Consider the following 15,725-nt stretch of genomic DNA (forward strand, 5'->3'; position numbering starts at 1 on the left):
TTCAGTTTTCAGTGTTTTGTTTTGTTTTTTTTTTGTCCAGTCACAGTCAGCTTTAGGTCAATTCAGATAAAGATAATAGATAAAGATAACAAAAGCAAGTTTAATGACCATTTAACACTGTTTGTTTTGCTTGTCATATTTGACAAGCAAAAGTTTGCACATGATGAAACCAAGATTAACTTGTACCAGAATGATCGGTTGCTGACAGTTTTACAAGCTACTTAACTGTAGGCTGTGACATTAAACACATGAACACCAGCTGATGTAAACCAGTTTGAATGATCAAAAATGACTACTCCAGACCTGTTGGCATGAGCTGCAAAACTGGATTTCTCCTAAAGATTTTATATTATTTCTGCAGAACTGAGGTACAAAACAATTATATTCACTGAGAAAAAGTGTATAAAAGACTATTTTAATAATAGGATAAAGGCTGATAATTTCATTATACATTATGCAGTATTACTTTTCATTTCATGTTGTAATAAACCACTGGGAAAATCCAACATCATGTAAAATAAATTATGTGCAGACAAAAATAAGGTGAATATCATTCCAACACAAATTGGAAAACAAATTGTACATATTTGTATTTTATATGTACCTTTGCACACAGACTGGAACAAGGAGTAAACAGGTGGCACTTTTCAATGGTAACATGTTTTAGTTTAGTTTTTTTTATTATTATTATTATTGTATTATTATTAGTTGATTATATTTGTTTAATTTCTACTTAAACCTAATTGTAAAAATTACAGCTGGTCATTTTTAGTAGGTTAAATACCAGAATACTCCAGTGTCTTTGTTGGTTGCCTCCAAAAATGTTGCTAAGATTATGTATATTCTCATGAATATTGACAATGACCAACAACCTACAGCACTAAATAATTTATTTCACATGTGCAGGAAAACACCTGGTTTTCAGGTCACTTAAAGCCTCAAAGTAGAAGAAACGTGGCACATGAAGAGTGGAATAAGTTGTCAATTATTCACATCTGTGACACGGAGAATATTTAGATATGTTGTATTGGACAAAAACAGTATTTTGAAAACTAAGGATAATTATTTACAGAAACAAGCCAACATTGAGTAATACCAACCTAACTTGAACAATTACATGCCCACTCTCCCAGGAGCTGAAGTTTTAAAGTCAGTAGTTCTTCATAAATAACTGAATAGGCCTATTGTTTTCCTCTGCCAGTTGAATAAAATAAACTCATGGGTGAATATTAAAAAAGACATATTTAATCCAGGAAACTGGATATGACTTAAATGTCTTCTGGTGCCAGAAACAACAGCTGGCCAATATGAACTCACAGCCCCGTACAGAATTGTTCTGTCTTCTAACTGAATATTAACTTTTCAGCTTAAGTTTTGCACATATTTGTTGAAATATGAACTGCTGATTGACTTCCTTGATATTGTTTTTTGTGATTTTAATACTGACCATCCAATAAACTGACCATCCAATAAACTTATTTTTGTAATTCATTTGTAGTAAGATCAAAAGATTAAGATTTAGAGAAGTGATTTATTTTCTTTTGTGGTAAGCAAGTGGTAAGTTTCCACATCAGACACCCATTTGCAATGCATTTGTTCCTTGTTTGTTTGTTTCCTCTTCTTTGTTGACAATTTTTTTACATTTAAGTTCATGTGCTGATGACATTAAGGTCAAATCTTGCTAACTATACAAATGATCACACTGATTATTCTTAATCACCTACTGTAAATCCGCTGTATCTACTCTATTTAGGCATAATCAGTACAGTACCTGTACTATTACTACAGTACTTACCCTGAGGAACACATACTTTCGACTAAATAGTAAACTTGCACTGTATCTCCTCCACCAGCCTTCCCCCTCCCCATTCAGCTCTGTTGTCTCTCCTCCAACTCTAAATTACAACCAGTTGACCATTGCTATGGATGCGAAATTTCTGGATCTTGTCTCTGCACAGGCAGGAGCACAGTGCCATCCAGGATTTTATTTCATGATCGATGTGCTGTGACAGAAAAGTATTACCAAACCTTTCCAAATGTGCTGCTTTCACTTATCCCTCACAATGTGCCTGGATTTTGCGTGTTATAATGGATTAGATAAAATGATAAATGTGCACTAATAAACTGTAGTGTTTGCAGGACTTATCTACATCTGGTTCACAATTGTACCTATTGTTAAAACTAAGCTAAGTAGTTAAGAAACAAGAGAACTATAATTTCTTTCATTTTGAATTAGGACACTTGTCAGGGTGTTATTATGTAAATTACATGTAATTAGTTTTTCTATCTATTATAAGAGAGAGACATGTGGCAAACACATGAGGTAAAAGAAACAGGTGATGCTGGTGTCTTAAAAACAACAGGAAGTAATTAATGTAGTTTGGCCCTGAGGGTCAGCTGCTGGAGATGCAGCTGTGTCTGCAAATTAAAGGTCCTCTCTGAACAGGACGCCGTTGAACACATAGAAAGATAGATGTAGACCATGCATTCTTTTGTATTAGATTGTGATTTACACTTTCTGAGGATATAGCACATGGGGCAGTCATCCATGAACCCCAGGGTAGATGGCCTCCTGGTGCCTCCTGGCCACATGTTGAATACAAAACACTGAATCCAGGACTGTTGGTGCCTCAACTGCAGCTGCCTGTTCACAGGAATTTCCCCAAGGGGATTAATTAAGTATCTGTTCTCAGTGTTATTGATATAACAATATGATTTGTTAAAAGCCCTCAAGCCTGATAATGATCACTTTTTTGTTTTCATTATTGTCAGTAATTGTCAGTTGAGTAATTCAGTGATAGCCAGCTGTGCATTCAGCCTACTTTTAAGTTATAGCAAGGTCAAATTAAAAAAAAAGTTGTCATTATAAATTCCATGTCATCCGATCATTGAGCTTTAAATAAAATTATCTTTGCCTTTTTTCCTTCCTGTCAGAAAACACTCTTCTCATGTTACATTTACATTAAAAAAAGCTTTCCATAATCATATTTCACAGTAAATGCTGCTAAAAACAAAAACTGTAATTCTTAAAAACTGTCAAAAAGAAAAATAGACTAAGCTAATATTGAAGCCTCAACATCCTGGGTATTAATGATTTTCAGTACTACTCATTAAAGTGAGCTCAACAACTAAATGTGTTCTTCTGCTGAAAGGTTCAGCACAGTCATGTGCACAAGAGCCATAGTAAAAAGAAAGAAATAAAATCACACTTACTTAGTTAAGTTACAACATTTTAACATTTCTTTTATTCACTGTTTAGCCTTAATTAGTTACTAATACTGAAGAAGCACAGCGACATCATTCCTAACTGGCCATGACCGCTAGACGGATTTTCCAAGGAAACGGGGTGTGCAAGATCAGGCAGAAGCAGGAAGGGTGAAAGACAGGAAAAAGTTGATGTGGGTGGGGAACACAAAGACAGGAAGGCCATATGTTCACTGTCACTGTTGATACCAGTGATGAGACAGATGTTACAACTGTTGTAATTATACAAAATCTGTACTTTTTTATGATAAATGACTGTTGGGAACTATTTAATTACCGTGTTTGACTATAAATTTCAATTTCAAGCCCCTTGAATGAACAGAAGAAAAGGACATCAACATCATCATAAGGAAGATAATTGAAAGCAGTGCAAAAAATTTTTAGGAGCTATACAATTAAGTTTGTTTTACTCAGAAAGCAATTGATACATTGATATAAATCAAATCACATCAGATTTCTTAACTAATTTGGCCTCAGTGAATTTTGTTTGGCTTTAATCTTTCTTCTGAATCTGCAGCATATAAACCTGAAAACGGCCAAACTAGACAGCAGCAGTAGAGTCACTGCAGTCAGTAACAGTAGTACTACATCTAAAGAGTAGTATGAGTACCAGGGCATCTTATAAGCCTCTGTACGAAGGTGTGGAGCACCTTTATGACGCATTACATATTCCACCCAGAAAATAGCCTGATCCATGGGTGCTACTGGTTGATCTCTGTGCAAACGAGACAGTCTTTGCATGTTCACTCTGTAGCTGCCTTGATGGAGCACTTCCATGAGACTTTGCTCAAAATCATGTGGCCATTAACATCACTCAACTGAAGAATCTTTCCAGCTCCTCTCTCCTGTAAACGAAGAAGGTTGTCATACTGGTCATAGAACAAAGGTATGCCGAGAACAGGCACCCCATAGTAAATGGCCTCCTGGACTCCATTGGTTCCTCCATGAGCTATGAAGACTTTGGTCTGTGGGTGGCCCAGGAGGTCCTTCTGTGGCATCCAGTCCACTATCAGAGTGTTGTTGCCTACAGTAGAGGGGCGCTCTCCTTTGTGCCTCCAGATTATCTAATCAGAAAACAAACAGAATAAGACTGAAATAATAAATTCCCAGAATATTTGAAGATCAGCAGAAAAAAATTAGAATTATGATGCAACTGCATGAGCTTGTGTCCATGTACCACACAGCTGTGTGTAAACAAGGTAACCTTGTAATTGTAATTTCCAAATTTCTTTTATTATAATTTAAAAAGACAAAATTAGAAAACGATGTATACATAATACAAGCACAGGAATTTGGGTCTTTGACTTTCTTGAAAGACACATTTGTTGATTAGTAGTCTATTTAATTAATTAAAGTTGTTTATTAGTTGTTCATTTTGAGTTGCAAATTTCAATCTCAATAGCACAAGTGGGTCACTGGACACATGTTACCTTCTGAGGCATCTTGGCAAAGACACTGGCGATTTCATCTGTAACCTCTTTTGGCAAAGCATCAACCAAAGTTCCCAGAGTCATGATGATCACTCCATGCTGCCCAGCACTTTGAACAAACTCCTCCAGCTCTGCTGGAAGAGGTTGGGCTGGTTTGCACTGGAACCCTCCGATGTAGACAACGTTTGGCATTGTGGGTCGAGGGAATTCAAACACAAAATCTGACATGTGCAACCAAATGTCTGCTTCCTGAAGAAGTGAGATGATGTCACATCCACCCTCTATATATTTAGCACAGACGAACATCATAGCTTGGCCCCACCATAAACTGCTGAATCATTATAATGCTGTGGAAAAACAAGTTCTTGACCCTCTGTATGAAATTCATTTTGTCTGTAAAGCCCGATCCTGGCACTGGGATATATGAGAGTGGTGAGGGAGCTATGGCAAAGTGACCTTCTCCACTTGTGATCCACCGAACATTGAGCACCAACGGCAGTTTGAGATACTTGGCAAGTATCACCCCTGGTGCTAGAGCAGGGTCAGTCAGAACAAGATCATATTGTGAATCCCTTAAGCTTTGGACCATATTCGGATCATCAAATATCTGAACAAGGCTATCACACCACAATGAATGGACATGAGAGACCATAAAAAGGAAGTCCTTGGTGAGTTTGAGGAAATTCATTGTTGAAGCCCCCTCCTTTAGCAGCTGAATAGAAAAAGGTTAGAAAAAAAGTGGTGAAAACTATAGAGAGTTATTTGAAAAGTTTAAACCCCCATAGGTCCCAAATTATCTCATATATCATAATCCCAACTCATACCTTCATATGCTGCTTTAAATATGTGCCAAAAAAGTCCTCCATTGCTTCATCCATATGAATTGAAATCGATCTGTAGAGAGGAGACTTTTCTGGAATGTACCAGCTGGTGGAGACCCTGATCACAGTGATGTTGTGTCCTCTAGCGTGAAGTTCTTCAAGCAAGATTTTTATATTAATCCAGTGGCTGCCATCTATTGGGAACACCAGAATGTTCCCTCCATCACAAGGTGGTGTAAAGGAAATCAGACATGCACTGAGGAATAGAAAGATTGAACGCACATAATGTGGTGCCATGGCCCCTAAACGTAGGAGAAAGAAACAAAAGTGTTTAAATCCACCTCAAAAAGTGCTTAATATAATGAATTACCTACACTAAATGTTAAATAACATACAACAATAGGAAAATACTGAATTAATGATATTACCCATCATATGATAACACCTCTGAAATTCACTTACCTGTAATTATTAATGTGAATAGGTCCTATGTGCCTGCACACCTGAGTGTTCATATAAAGGTTTTCTTACATAATTGAGTTCAAACTCCAGTATCAAAGATAAGTGGTCCTTCCCCAGTAAATAAGTTACCTGCAGCATATGACATGACATGACATGACATTTTTGGGGATGAACAGAATTCTAAATTAAAAACACAGTTTGTTTATGGAAACCAAAAAGTTATTATTATTACCATATAATTTGATCATGCTGTGAGATTAATAGCACTATACTTTTATTAACGTGTGCCTCTCTGTCACACAAAAACAATGCTTGCATCACATGAACCTCTTTGAAACTATTATTAAAGTGGATTACACAATGTTAATCCACATACGTTTTCACAAAAATATTTTGTGTGCAAATGAAAAGCTGGAAAAAATAAAGTTGGATTTTCCAGATTTATGAATATCTCGCATGTTTTGGAGATATAGCGTTTTGACCTGCTGTATCTGTTGTTAGGTCAATAACTGCCAAAAGGATGTAGGTTACAGGTCTCTGAACTGAACTCAGTTGATCCAGAGCATGTCCTCACTAACCTGTCCATTCACTTTTAGCATGTATATTGAAGGAAATATCCAGATTCTTTTTTTTTTTGTGAAAGTGTCGTGACAGAAAAAGAAATTATGACTTAACACTGAGTATTTCATTTGCTATTACCTGTAACGTATTTCATTTGTTGTTTAATTCAGAGGCTGTTATCAAAAATTAACAGTGTGTAAAGCTGCATGTGAATAAACTGTAAAATTATATCATTTCAACTTAACATTGGAAGACAATTTGCATTGCAGTTTATAGCTATAAAGGTTATTTTCTGTAACAATAAAGCTCCTAATTATTTTATAGTCAAATCTACACTTTTAAAGTTTCTCTTATTTCCAACAAGAAAAAAAGCATCTTGGTAAGACTGTTTTTAGCTCTCTCACCTGACTCTTGTGCTGGTCCTCAATTAGTTTATGTCTCTGTTCTTTTCTTTTTTTTTTTTCAAATATGGAATAATATGCATCTTCTCTACTGCAGCATGTTGCTATCTCCACAGTAGCATTTCAGAGTTTCTCCTATTTTCTGTCTGCTTTCATCAAGCAGCACTCAAACTTATTGTGGATTAACAACTTAGCATGGTGTGAATACTGGTTAGAAGCTAGGCTGTAGTACAGTGGCCCATAGCTGCAAAACGCATTCAGCATTTTACAAAACACAACTTGTTGGGACATATTGTACTGTTTTCCCTTTTTGCCATTGGATTTTGTGAAATGTTATGGTGTTTTGCAAAAGTTAAATGACAAGTTAAATGACAAGTTAAATTATAAAACAACTAAACTAAAAAGGCCTGTAATTATCTACCCGCTTTGGTGTCTTTTTTTTTGGGACGGATAACCATTTCATATTATGATGTCACAATAACACACAGCATGGTGGTACAATTGGTTAACATTGTCTTCTCAGTGCTAGAAGACCTGCACATTTCTACCTACATAAGAAGGAAGTCCAGTTGCTTTGACTCCACTTCCAGACAACTTCATGAGGCTGACTGTGAATCTTTACAGACAATGTTTATGGCTGTGCTTGTTTTAAAACTTCAGGAAAAATGTCTAGTCAGTGTTTAAAGAACATTTCAATGTCTGGCCTTGCTTATCATTTGGCAGCACTTTGGGCTTCAGGCACCAAAATGACAGCTAGTGACAGGTTTCAGCTCTAACTTGCAGGTTCCTGTCAGATTACTCTTTTGGTCTGTTTTCTATCTTTGTTTCCCAGTCTTACTCCTGCTGTGGTTTAGTGTTGTAATCCCCTGCTCATTCTGTTCACCTGCTCTCCTGCATTTCTAAGATGTCCTGTTTCACTCCTCCAGTTACCAAACTTTTACTGCTCTGGTTGAAGCTCTCTGGTGAACCCCTACTAGATGCTAGCTCATTGGGTTTGTGTGTGGTGATACCAAAACCTTTACAGTAACACATTACTTGCCCTAAACAAAAGTCAGAAGTGCTCCAAAACAACTATGCAAACAAAAAGACTATGTTAGAATTAGCCATAAAAGCATCTAGGTTAGGTTAAGGCACTAAACAAACATGCTTAAAAAAATGAATCCTGGCCTTAAAAATGACTACATCCTTAACTTCACATGATATTTATCACATGACTTGCATCATCTGACTGGATTACGCATGGGCAAACAAAATGATTTGGTTGGGATTGGGAACAAAGATTTCTGAGTTAGGTTTAGACACTAAATAGACATGGTTAGAATTAGTAAAAATGTCATACAGTATTTTTGTTTTATAAATGAGTGCTTTGCCATAAAATGATGGCTTCCTTCACTTCACAATAACAGCATCAGACAGTTTTATACTGGACATTGTGTATAATGCCAACCATCCACCCTAATCTCACCCTAAGATGCCTAGTTGATGCCTATTTAGCCTAATTACTTACCAAAACCACCAAACTCACAAAAATCACATAAACTGATTTTTTTTCCTGGTCATTTTGGAAACCTGTCTTGTTGGTGGCTATAATTTTGATCAGAAGATGATGAATATATGTGGATTTAAATGAACAGAAAGAATAAAAGCGAGACACATATTGATTGTTTTCCATAAAAACTGATGTATGTGGTGTTTTGTTGTAATACATAAATGACATAATGATAATACGAAACAAATTAGACTATTGCCAATGATTTAGGAGTATTTGTTAAACAATAATCATAATTTGACAATTGATTTCAAAACAAAAACAAAATATAACTTTAATTATGTAAAAATCAGTTGATAATCAGTTTACATCATAATAATAAGGAGGTATAAACTCATACTTCAAGATGAAGATTATACCAAGATATTGTATAATGATTTAGAGAATCCATTATAACATACTTCTAAACATGTTTGACCTTAGTGTTGTTTAGTCTTTCGTCTTCTGCAGCATACAAACCTGAAAATGACCAAACTAGACAGCAGCAGTAGAGTCACTGCAGTCAGTAACACTAGTACTACATCTAAAGAGTAGTATGAGTACCAGGGCATCTTATAAGCCTCTGTACGCAGGTGTGGCGCACCTTTATGACGCATTACATATTCCACCCAGAAAATAGCCTGATCCATGGGTGCTACTGGTTGATCTCTGTGCAAACGAGACAGTCTTTGAATGTTCACTCTGTAGCTGTCTTGATGGAGCACTTCCAAGAGACTTTGCTCAAAATTGTGGCCATTAACATCACCCAGCTGAAGAATCTTTCCAGCTCCTCTCTCCTGTAAACGTAAAAGGTTGTCATACTGGTCAAAGAACAAAGGTATGCCGAGAACAGGCACCCCATAGTAAATGGCCTCCTGGACTCCATTGGTTCCTCCATGAGCTATGAAGACTTTGGTCTGTGGGTGGCCCAGGAGGTCCTTCTGTGGCATCCAGTCCACTAGCAGAGTGTTGTTGCCTACAGTAGAGGGGCGCTCCCCTTTGTGCCTCCAGATCACCTAATCAGAAACAAATAATTGTTATGAATCCACTGTGTGTCCATACATCAGCAGACAGAGAACATGATGCTATTGCATTTTTTGTTTTTAATCTAGTCTAGAAGTTGCAAGTAAATTGTGTCAAAGCACGTTACCTTCTGAGGCATCTTGGCAAAGACACTGGCGATTTCATCTGTAACCTCTTTTGGCAAAGCATCAACCAAAGTTCCCAGAGTCATGATGATCACTCCATGCTGCCCAGCACTTTGAACAAAATCCTCCAGCTCTGCTGGAAGAGGTTGGGCTGGTTTGCACTGGAACCCTCCTATGTAGACAACGTTCGGCATTGTGGGTCGAGGGAATTCAAACACAAAATCTGACCTGTACAACCAAATGTCTGCTTCCTGAAGAAGTGAGATGATGTCACATCCACCCTCTATATATTTAGCACAGAGAACATCATAGCTTGGCCCAAACATGAATATCTGCTGAAAAACTATAATGCTGTGGAAAAACAAGTTCTTGACCCTCTGTATGAAATTCATTTTGTCCGTAAAGCCTGATCCTGGCACTGGGATATATGAGAGTGGTGAGGGAGCTATGGCAAAGTGACCTTCTCCACTGGTGATCCAGCGAACATTGAGCACCAACGGCAGTTTGAGATACTTGGCAAGTATCACCCCTGGTGCTAGAGCAGGGTCAGTCAGAACAAGATCATATTGTGAATCCCTTAAGCTTTGGATCATATTCTGATCATCAAATAACTGAACAAGGCCATCACACCACAATGAATGGGCATAAGAGACCATAAAAAGGAAGTCCTTGGTGAGTTTGAGGAAATTCATTGTTGAAGCCCCCTCCTTTAGCAGCTGAATAAAAAAAGGTTAGAAAAAAAGTGGTGAAAACTACAGAGAGTTATTTGAAAAGTTTAAACCCCCATAGGTCCCAAATTATCTCATATATCATAATCCAAACTCATACCTTCATATGCTGCTTTAAATATGTGCCAAAAAAGTCCTCCATTGCTTCATCCATATGAATTGAAATCGATCTGTAGAGAGGAGACTTTTCTGGAATGTACCAGCTGGTGGAGGCCTGGATCACAGTGATGTTGTGTCCTCTAGCGTGAAGTTCTTCAAGCAGGATTTTTATATTAATCCAGTGGCTGCCATCTATTGGGAACACTAGAATGTTCCCTCCATCACAAGGTGGTGTAAAGGAAATCAGACATGCACTGAGGAATAGAAAGATTGAACGCACATAATGTGGTGCCATGGCCCCTAAACGTAGGAGAAAGAAACAACAGTGTTTAAATCCACCTCAAAAAGTGCTTAATATAATGAATTACCTACACTAAATGTTAAATAACATACAACAATAGGAAAATACTGAATTAATGATATTACCCATCATATGATAACACCTCTGAAATTCACTTACCTGTACCTATTAATGGGAATAGGTCCTATGTGCCTGCAGACTGAGTGTTCATATAAAGGTTTTCTTACATAATTGAGTTCAAACTCCAGCATCAAAGATAAGTGGTCCTTCCCCAGTAAATAAGTTACATGCAGCATTTGACATGACATGACATGACATTTTTGGGGATGAACAGAATTCTAAATTAAAAACAAATTTGTTTATGGAAACCAAAAGTTATTATTATTACCATATAATTTGATCATGCTGTTAGATTAATAGTCCAATACGTTTATTAACGTGTGCCTCTCTGTCACACAAAAACAATGCTTGCGTCACATGACTCTCTTTTAAACTATTGTTAAAGTGGATTACACAAAGTTAATCCACATATGTTTTCACAAAAATATTTTTTGTGCAAATGGGAAACTGGAAAAAATAAAGTTGGGTTTCGCAGATTTATAATTATCACACATTTTGGAGATATAGTGTTTTGACCTGCTGTCTCTGTTGGCAGGTCAATAACTGCTAAAAGAATGTAGGTTACAGGTCTCTGAGCTGAACTCAGTTGATCCAGAGCATGTCCTCACTAACGTGTCCATTCACTTTTAGCATGTATATTGAAGGAAATATCCAGATCATCTTTTTTAGTAAAAGTGTCAAGACAGAAGAAGAAATTATGACTTAACACTGAGTATTTCATTTTACTTTTACCTGTAACTTGTTTCATTTGTTGTTTAATTCATAGGATGTTATCAAAAATTAACAGTGTGTAAAGCTGCATATGAATAAACTGTAAGATTATGTCATTTCAACTTAACATTGGAAGACAATTTTCTTTGCAGTTTATAGCTATAAAGGTTATTTTCTGTAACAATAAAGCTCCTAATCATTTTATAGTCAAATCTACACTTTTAAAGTCTAAGTTTCTAATATTATCAACAAGAAAAAAAGCATCTTGTTAAGTTTTTTTATCTTTCTCACCTGACTCTTGTGCTGGTCCTCACTTAGATTTTATCTCTGTTCTTCTTCTTTTTTTTTCAAATATGGAATAATCTTCTCTACTGCAGCATGTTGCTATCTCCACAGTAGCATTCAGAGTTTCTCCTATTTTCTGTCTGCTTTCATCAAGCAGCACTCAAACTTATTGTGGATTAACAACTTAACATGGTGTGAATACTGGTTAGAAGCTAGGCTGTAGTACAGTGGCCCATAGCTGCAAAACACAATCAGCATTTCACAAAACACAACTTTTTGGGACATATTGTACTGTTTTCCCTTTTTGCCATTGTGTTTTGTGAAATGTTATGGTGTTTTGCAGCTATGCGTTACAGTTCAAGTTCAAAAGTTAAATAACAAGTTAAATTATAAAACAACTAAACTAAAAAGGCCTGTAATTATCTACCCGCTTTGGTGTCTTTTTTTAGACAGATAACCATTTTATATTATGATGTCACAATAACACACAGCATGGTGGTACAATTGGTTAACATTGTCTTCACAGAGCTAGAAGACCTGCACGGTTCAGGCTATGAGAAGGAAGACCAGTTGCTCTGACTCCACTTCCAGACAACTTCACTGGGCTGACTGTGAATCTTTACAGACAATGTTTAGGGTTGTGCTTGTTTTAAAACTTCAGGAAAAATGTCTAGTCAGTGTTTAAAGAACATTTCAATGTCTGGCCTTGCTTATCATTTGGCAGCACTTTGGGCTTCAGGCACCAAAATGACAGCTAGTGACAGGTTTCAGCTCTAACTTGTAGGTTCCTGTCAGATTACTCTTTTGGTCTGTTTTCATCTTTGTTTCCCAGTCTTACTCCTGCTGTGGTTTAGTGTTGTAATCCCCTGCTCATTCTGTTCACCTGCTCTCCTGCATTTCTAAGATGTCCTGTTTCACTCCTCCAGTTATCAAAGATTTACTGCTCTGGTTGAAGCTCTCTGGTGAACCCCTGCTAGATGCTAGCTCATTGTGTTTGTGTGTGGTGATACCAAAACCTTTACAGTAACACATTACTTGCCCAAAACAAAAGTCAAAATTAGAATCCAAAACAACCATGCAAACAAAGAGACAATGTTAGAATTGGGCATAAAAGCATCTGGGTTAGGTTTAGGCACTAAACAAAGATGCTTAAAAAAATTAATGCTGGCCTTAGAAATGATTATGTCCTTAACTTCACATGAAATTTATCACATGACCTGCATCATCTGACTGGATTACGCCTGGGTGTTAGGAACAAAGACTTCTGAGTTAGGTTATGGTTAGAATTTGTAAAAATGTCATACAGTATTTTTGTTTTATAAATGAGTGCTTTGCCATTAAATGACGGCTTCTGTCACAATAACAACAGACAGTTGTTTTATACCGGACTCTGTGTTTAGTGCCAACCATCCACCCTAATCTCACCCTAAGATGCCTAGTTGATGCCTATTTAGCCTAATTATTTACCAAGACAACCAAACTCACAAAAACCACATGAACTGGAAACATGTCTTCTTGGTGGCTATAATTTCCATCAGAAGATCATGAATATATGTGGATTTATATGAACAGAAAGAATAAAAGCGAGACACATATTGATTGTTTTCCATAAAAACTGATGTATGTGGTGTTTTGTTGCAATACAAAGATGATATAATAATAATATGAAACAAATAAGACTATTGCCAATGATTTAGGAGTATTTGTTAAACAGTAATCATAATTTGACAACCTTTTTCAAAACAAAATATAACTTTATTGATGTAAAAATCAGTTGATAATCATTTTGCATCATAGTAATAAAGAGGTACAAACTCATACTAGTTAGTTTAACCTTAGTGTTGTTTAGTCTTTTGTCTTCTGCAGCATAGAAACCTGAAAATGGCCAAACTAGACAGCAGCAGTAGAGTCACTGCAGTCAGTAACAGTAGTACTACATCTAAAGAGTGGTATGAGTACCACGGCATCTTATAAGCCTCTGTACGAAGGTGTGGAGCACCTTTATGACGCATTACATATTCCACCCAGAAAATAGCCTGATCCATGGGTGCTACTGGTTGATCTCTGTGCAAACGAGACAGTCTTTGCATGTTCACTCTGTAGCTGTCTTGATGGAGCACTTCCAAGAGACTTTGCTCAAAATTGTGGCCATTAACATCACCCAGTTGAAGTATCTTTCCAGCTCCTCTCTCCTGTAAACGAAGGAGGTTGTCATACTGGTCAAAGAACAAAGGTATGCCGAGAACAGGCACCCCATAGTAAATGGCCTCCTGAACTCCATTGGTTCCTCCATGAGCTATGAAGACTTTGGTCTGTGGGTGGCCCAGGAGGTCCTTCTGTGGCATCCAGTCCACTAGCAGAGTGTTGTTGCCTACAGTAGAGGGGCGCTCTCCTTTGTGCCTCCAGATCACCTAATAAGAAAATAAATAATTATTATGGATTCACTGTGTGTCCATACATCAGCAGACAGAGAACATGATGCTATTGCATTTTTTTGTTTTTAATCTAGTCTAGAAGTTGCAAGTAAATTGTGTCAAAGCACGTTACCTTCTGAGGCATCTTGGCAAAGACACTGGCGATTTCATCTGTAACCTCTTTTGGCAAAGCATCAACCAAAGTTCCCAGAGTCATGATGATCACTCCATGCTGCCCAGCACTTTGAACAAAATCCTCCAGCTCTGCTGGAAGAGGTTGGGCTGGTTTGCACTGGAACCCTCCTATGTAGACAACGTTCGGCATTGTGGGTCGAGGGAATTCAAACACAAAATCTGACCTGTACAACCAAATGTCTGCTTCCTGAAGAAGTGAGATGATGTCACATCCACCCTCTATATATTTAGCACAGACGGCATCATAGCTTGGCCCCACCATAAACCTCTGCTGAAACATTATAATGCTGTGGAAAAATAAGTTCTTGACCCTCTGCATGAAATTCATTTTGTCCGTAAAGCCTGATCCTGGCACTGGGACATATGAGAGTGGTGAGGGAGCTATGGCAAAGTGGCCTTCGCCACTGGTGATCCAGCGAACATTGAGCACTATGGGCAGTTTGAGATACTTGGCAAGAATCACCCCTGGTGCTAGAGCAGGGTCAGTGAGAACAAGATCGTACTGAGAATTTCTTAAGCTTTGGACCATGTTTGCATCATCAAGGATCTTAACAAGACCATCACACCACAATGAATGTGCCTGAGAGATCATAGAAAGGAAGTCCTTGGTGAGTTTAAAGAAAGTAAATGCTGAAGCCCCCTCCCTCTGTGCCTGAAATAGATGTAAAAAATAGGGTGCAAATGTTAAAAGAGTGAATATGTTTGAGACACTACAACACACCTGGGATAAATAAATTATCCACAAGGACATACCTTCATATGTTCCTGTAGGTACACTTCAAAAAAGTTTTCTTGGACTTCACCCATGTTAATTGTAATGGATCTGTAGAGAGGAGACTTTTCTGGAATATACAAGCTGTCAGACATCCTGATCACAGTGATACTATGACCTCTGGCATGAAGACCATCTAGCAGTATTTTCATATTGATCCAGTGACTTCCATCTAATGGGAACACCAGAACGTTCCCTCCTTCACAAGGTGGTGTAAATGAGATGAGGCATAAACTGAGAAAAGCAAATATTCCACACACACAATGCAGTGACATGGTCCCTGAAATGTAGAAAAGAACAGCTGTTATTTTCTAATTATACACTTCAGAATATAATTCAAAAATATATCAGTAGACAAGGTATGACACACTGTATATTATCAATGAAATTTCACACACTTACAAGAAAGTATATAAACCACATGATAAAATTTACTTACCCATACTTAAGAGTGTCAATGGCGGTCGTATTTGCATGCAGACCGG

At 37.3% G+C, this 15,725-nt stretch overlaps 2 protein-coding genes and 1 pseudogene across 2 annotated transcripts; all 3 read right to left on the reverse strand.

The window, feature by feature from the left end:
• Positions 1-3,726: 3,726 nt before the first annotated feature.
• Positions 3,727-5,595, reverse strand: LOC113171034 (annotated as a pseudogene).
• A 3,312-nt stretch (positions 5,596-8,907) lies between these two features.
• LOC113169800 (UDP-glucuronosyltransferase 2A1-like) lies at positions 8,908-10,770 on the reverse strand. Its single transcript, XM_026371510.1, has 3 exons — positions 10,444-10,770; positions 9,618-10,331; positions 8,908-9,483 (listed from the first exon to the last, which is right to left on the reverse strand). Exons 1-3 carry the CDS (start codon positions 10,735-10,737, stop codon positions 8,908-8,910), a joined length of 1,584 nt encoding a protein of 527 aa, XP_026227295.1. The 5' UTR covers positions 10,738-10,770.
• Positions 10,771-13,676: 2,906 nt separating this feature from the next.
• Positions 13,677-15,725, reverse strand: LOC113169797 (UDP-glucuronosyltransferase 2A2-like). The gene is made up of 4 exons (XM_026371509.1): positions 15,680-15,725; positions 15,222-15,520; positions 14,407-15,120; positions 13,677-14,270 (listed from the first exon to the last, which is right to left on the reverse strand). Exons 1-4 carry the CDS (start codon positions 15,714-15,716, stop codon positions 13,695-13,697), a joined length of 1,626 nt encoding a protein of 541 aa, XP_026227294.1. The 5' UTR covers positions 15,717-15,725; the 3' UTR covers positions 13,677-13,694.

Source organism: Anabas testudineus, chromosome 14 (genome assembly GCF_900324465.2).
Source record: "Anabas testudineus chromosome 14, fAnaTes1.2, whole genome shotgun sequence".
In the NCBI taxonomy this organism is placed as follows: Eukaryota; Metazoa; Chordata; class Actinopteri; order Anabantiformes; family Anabantidae; genus Anabas; species Anabas testudineus.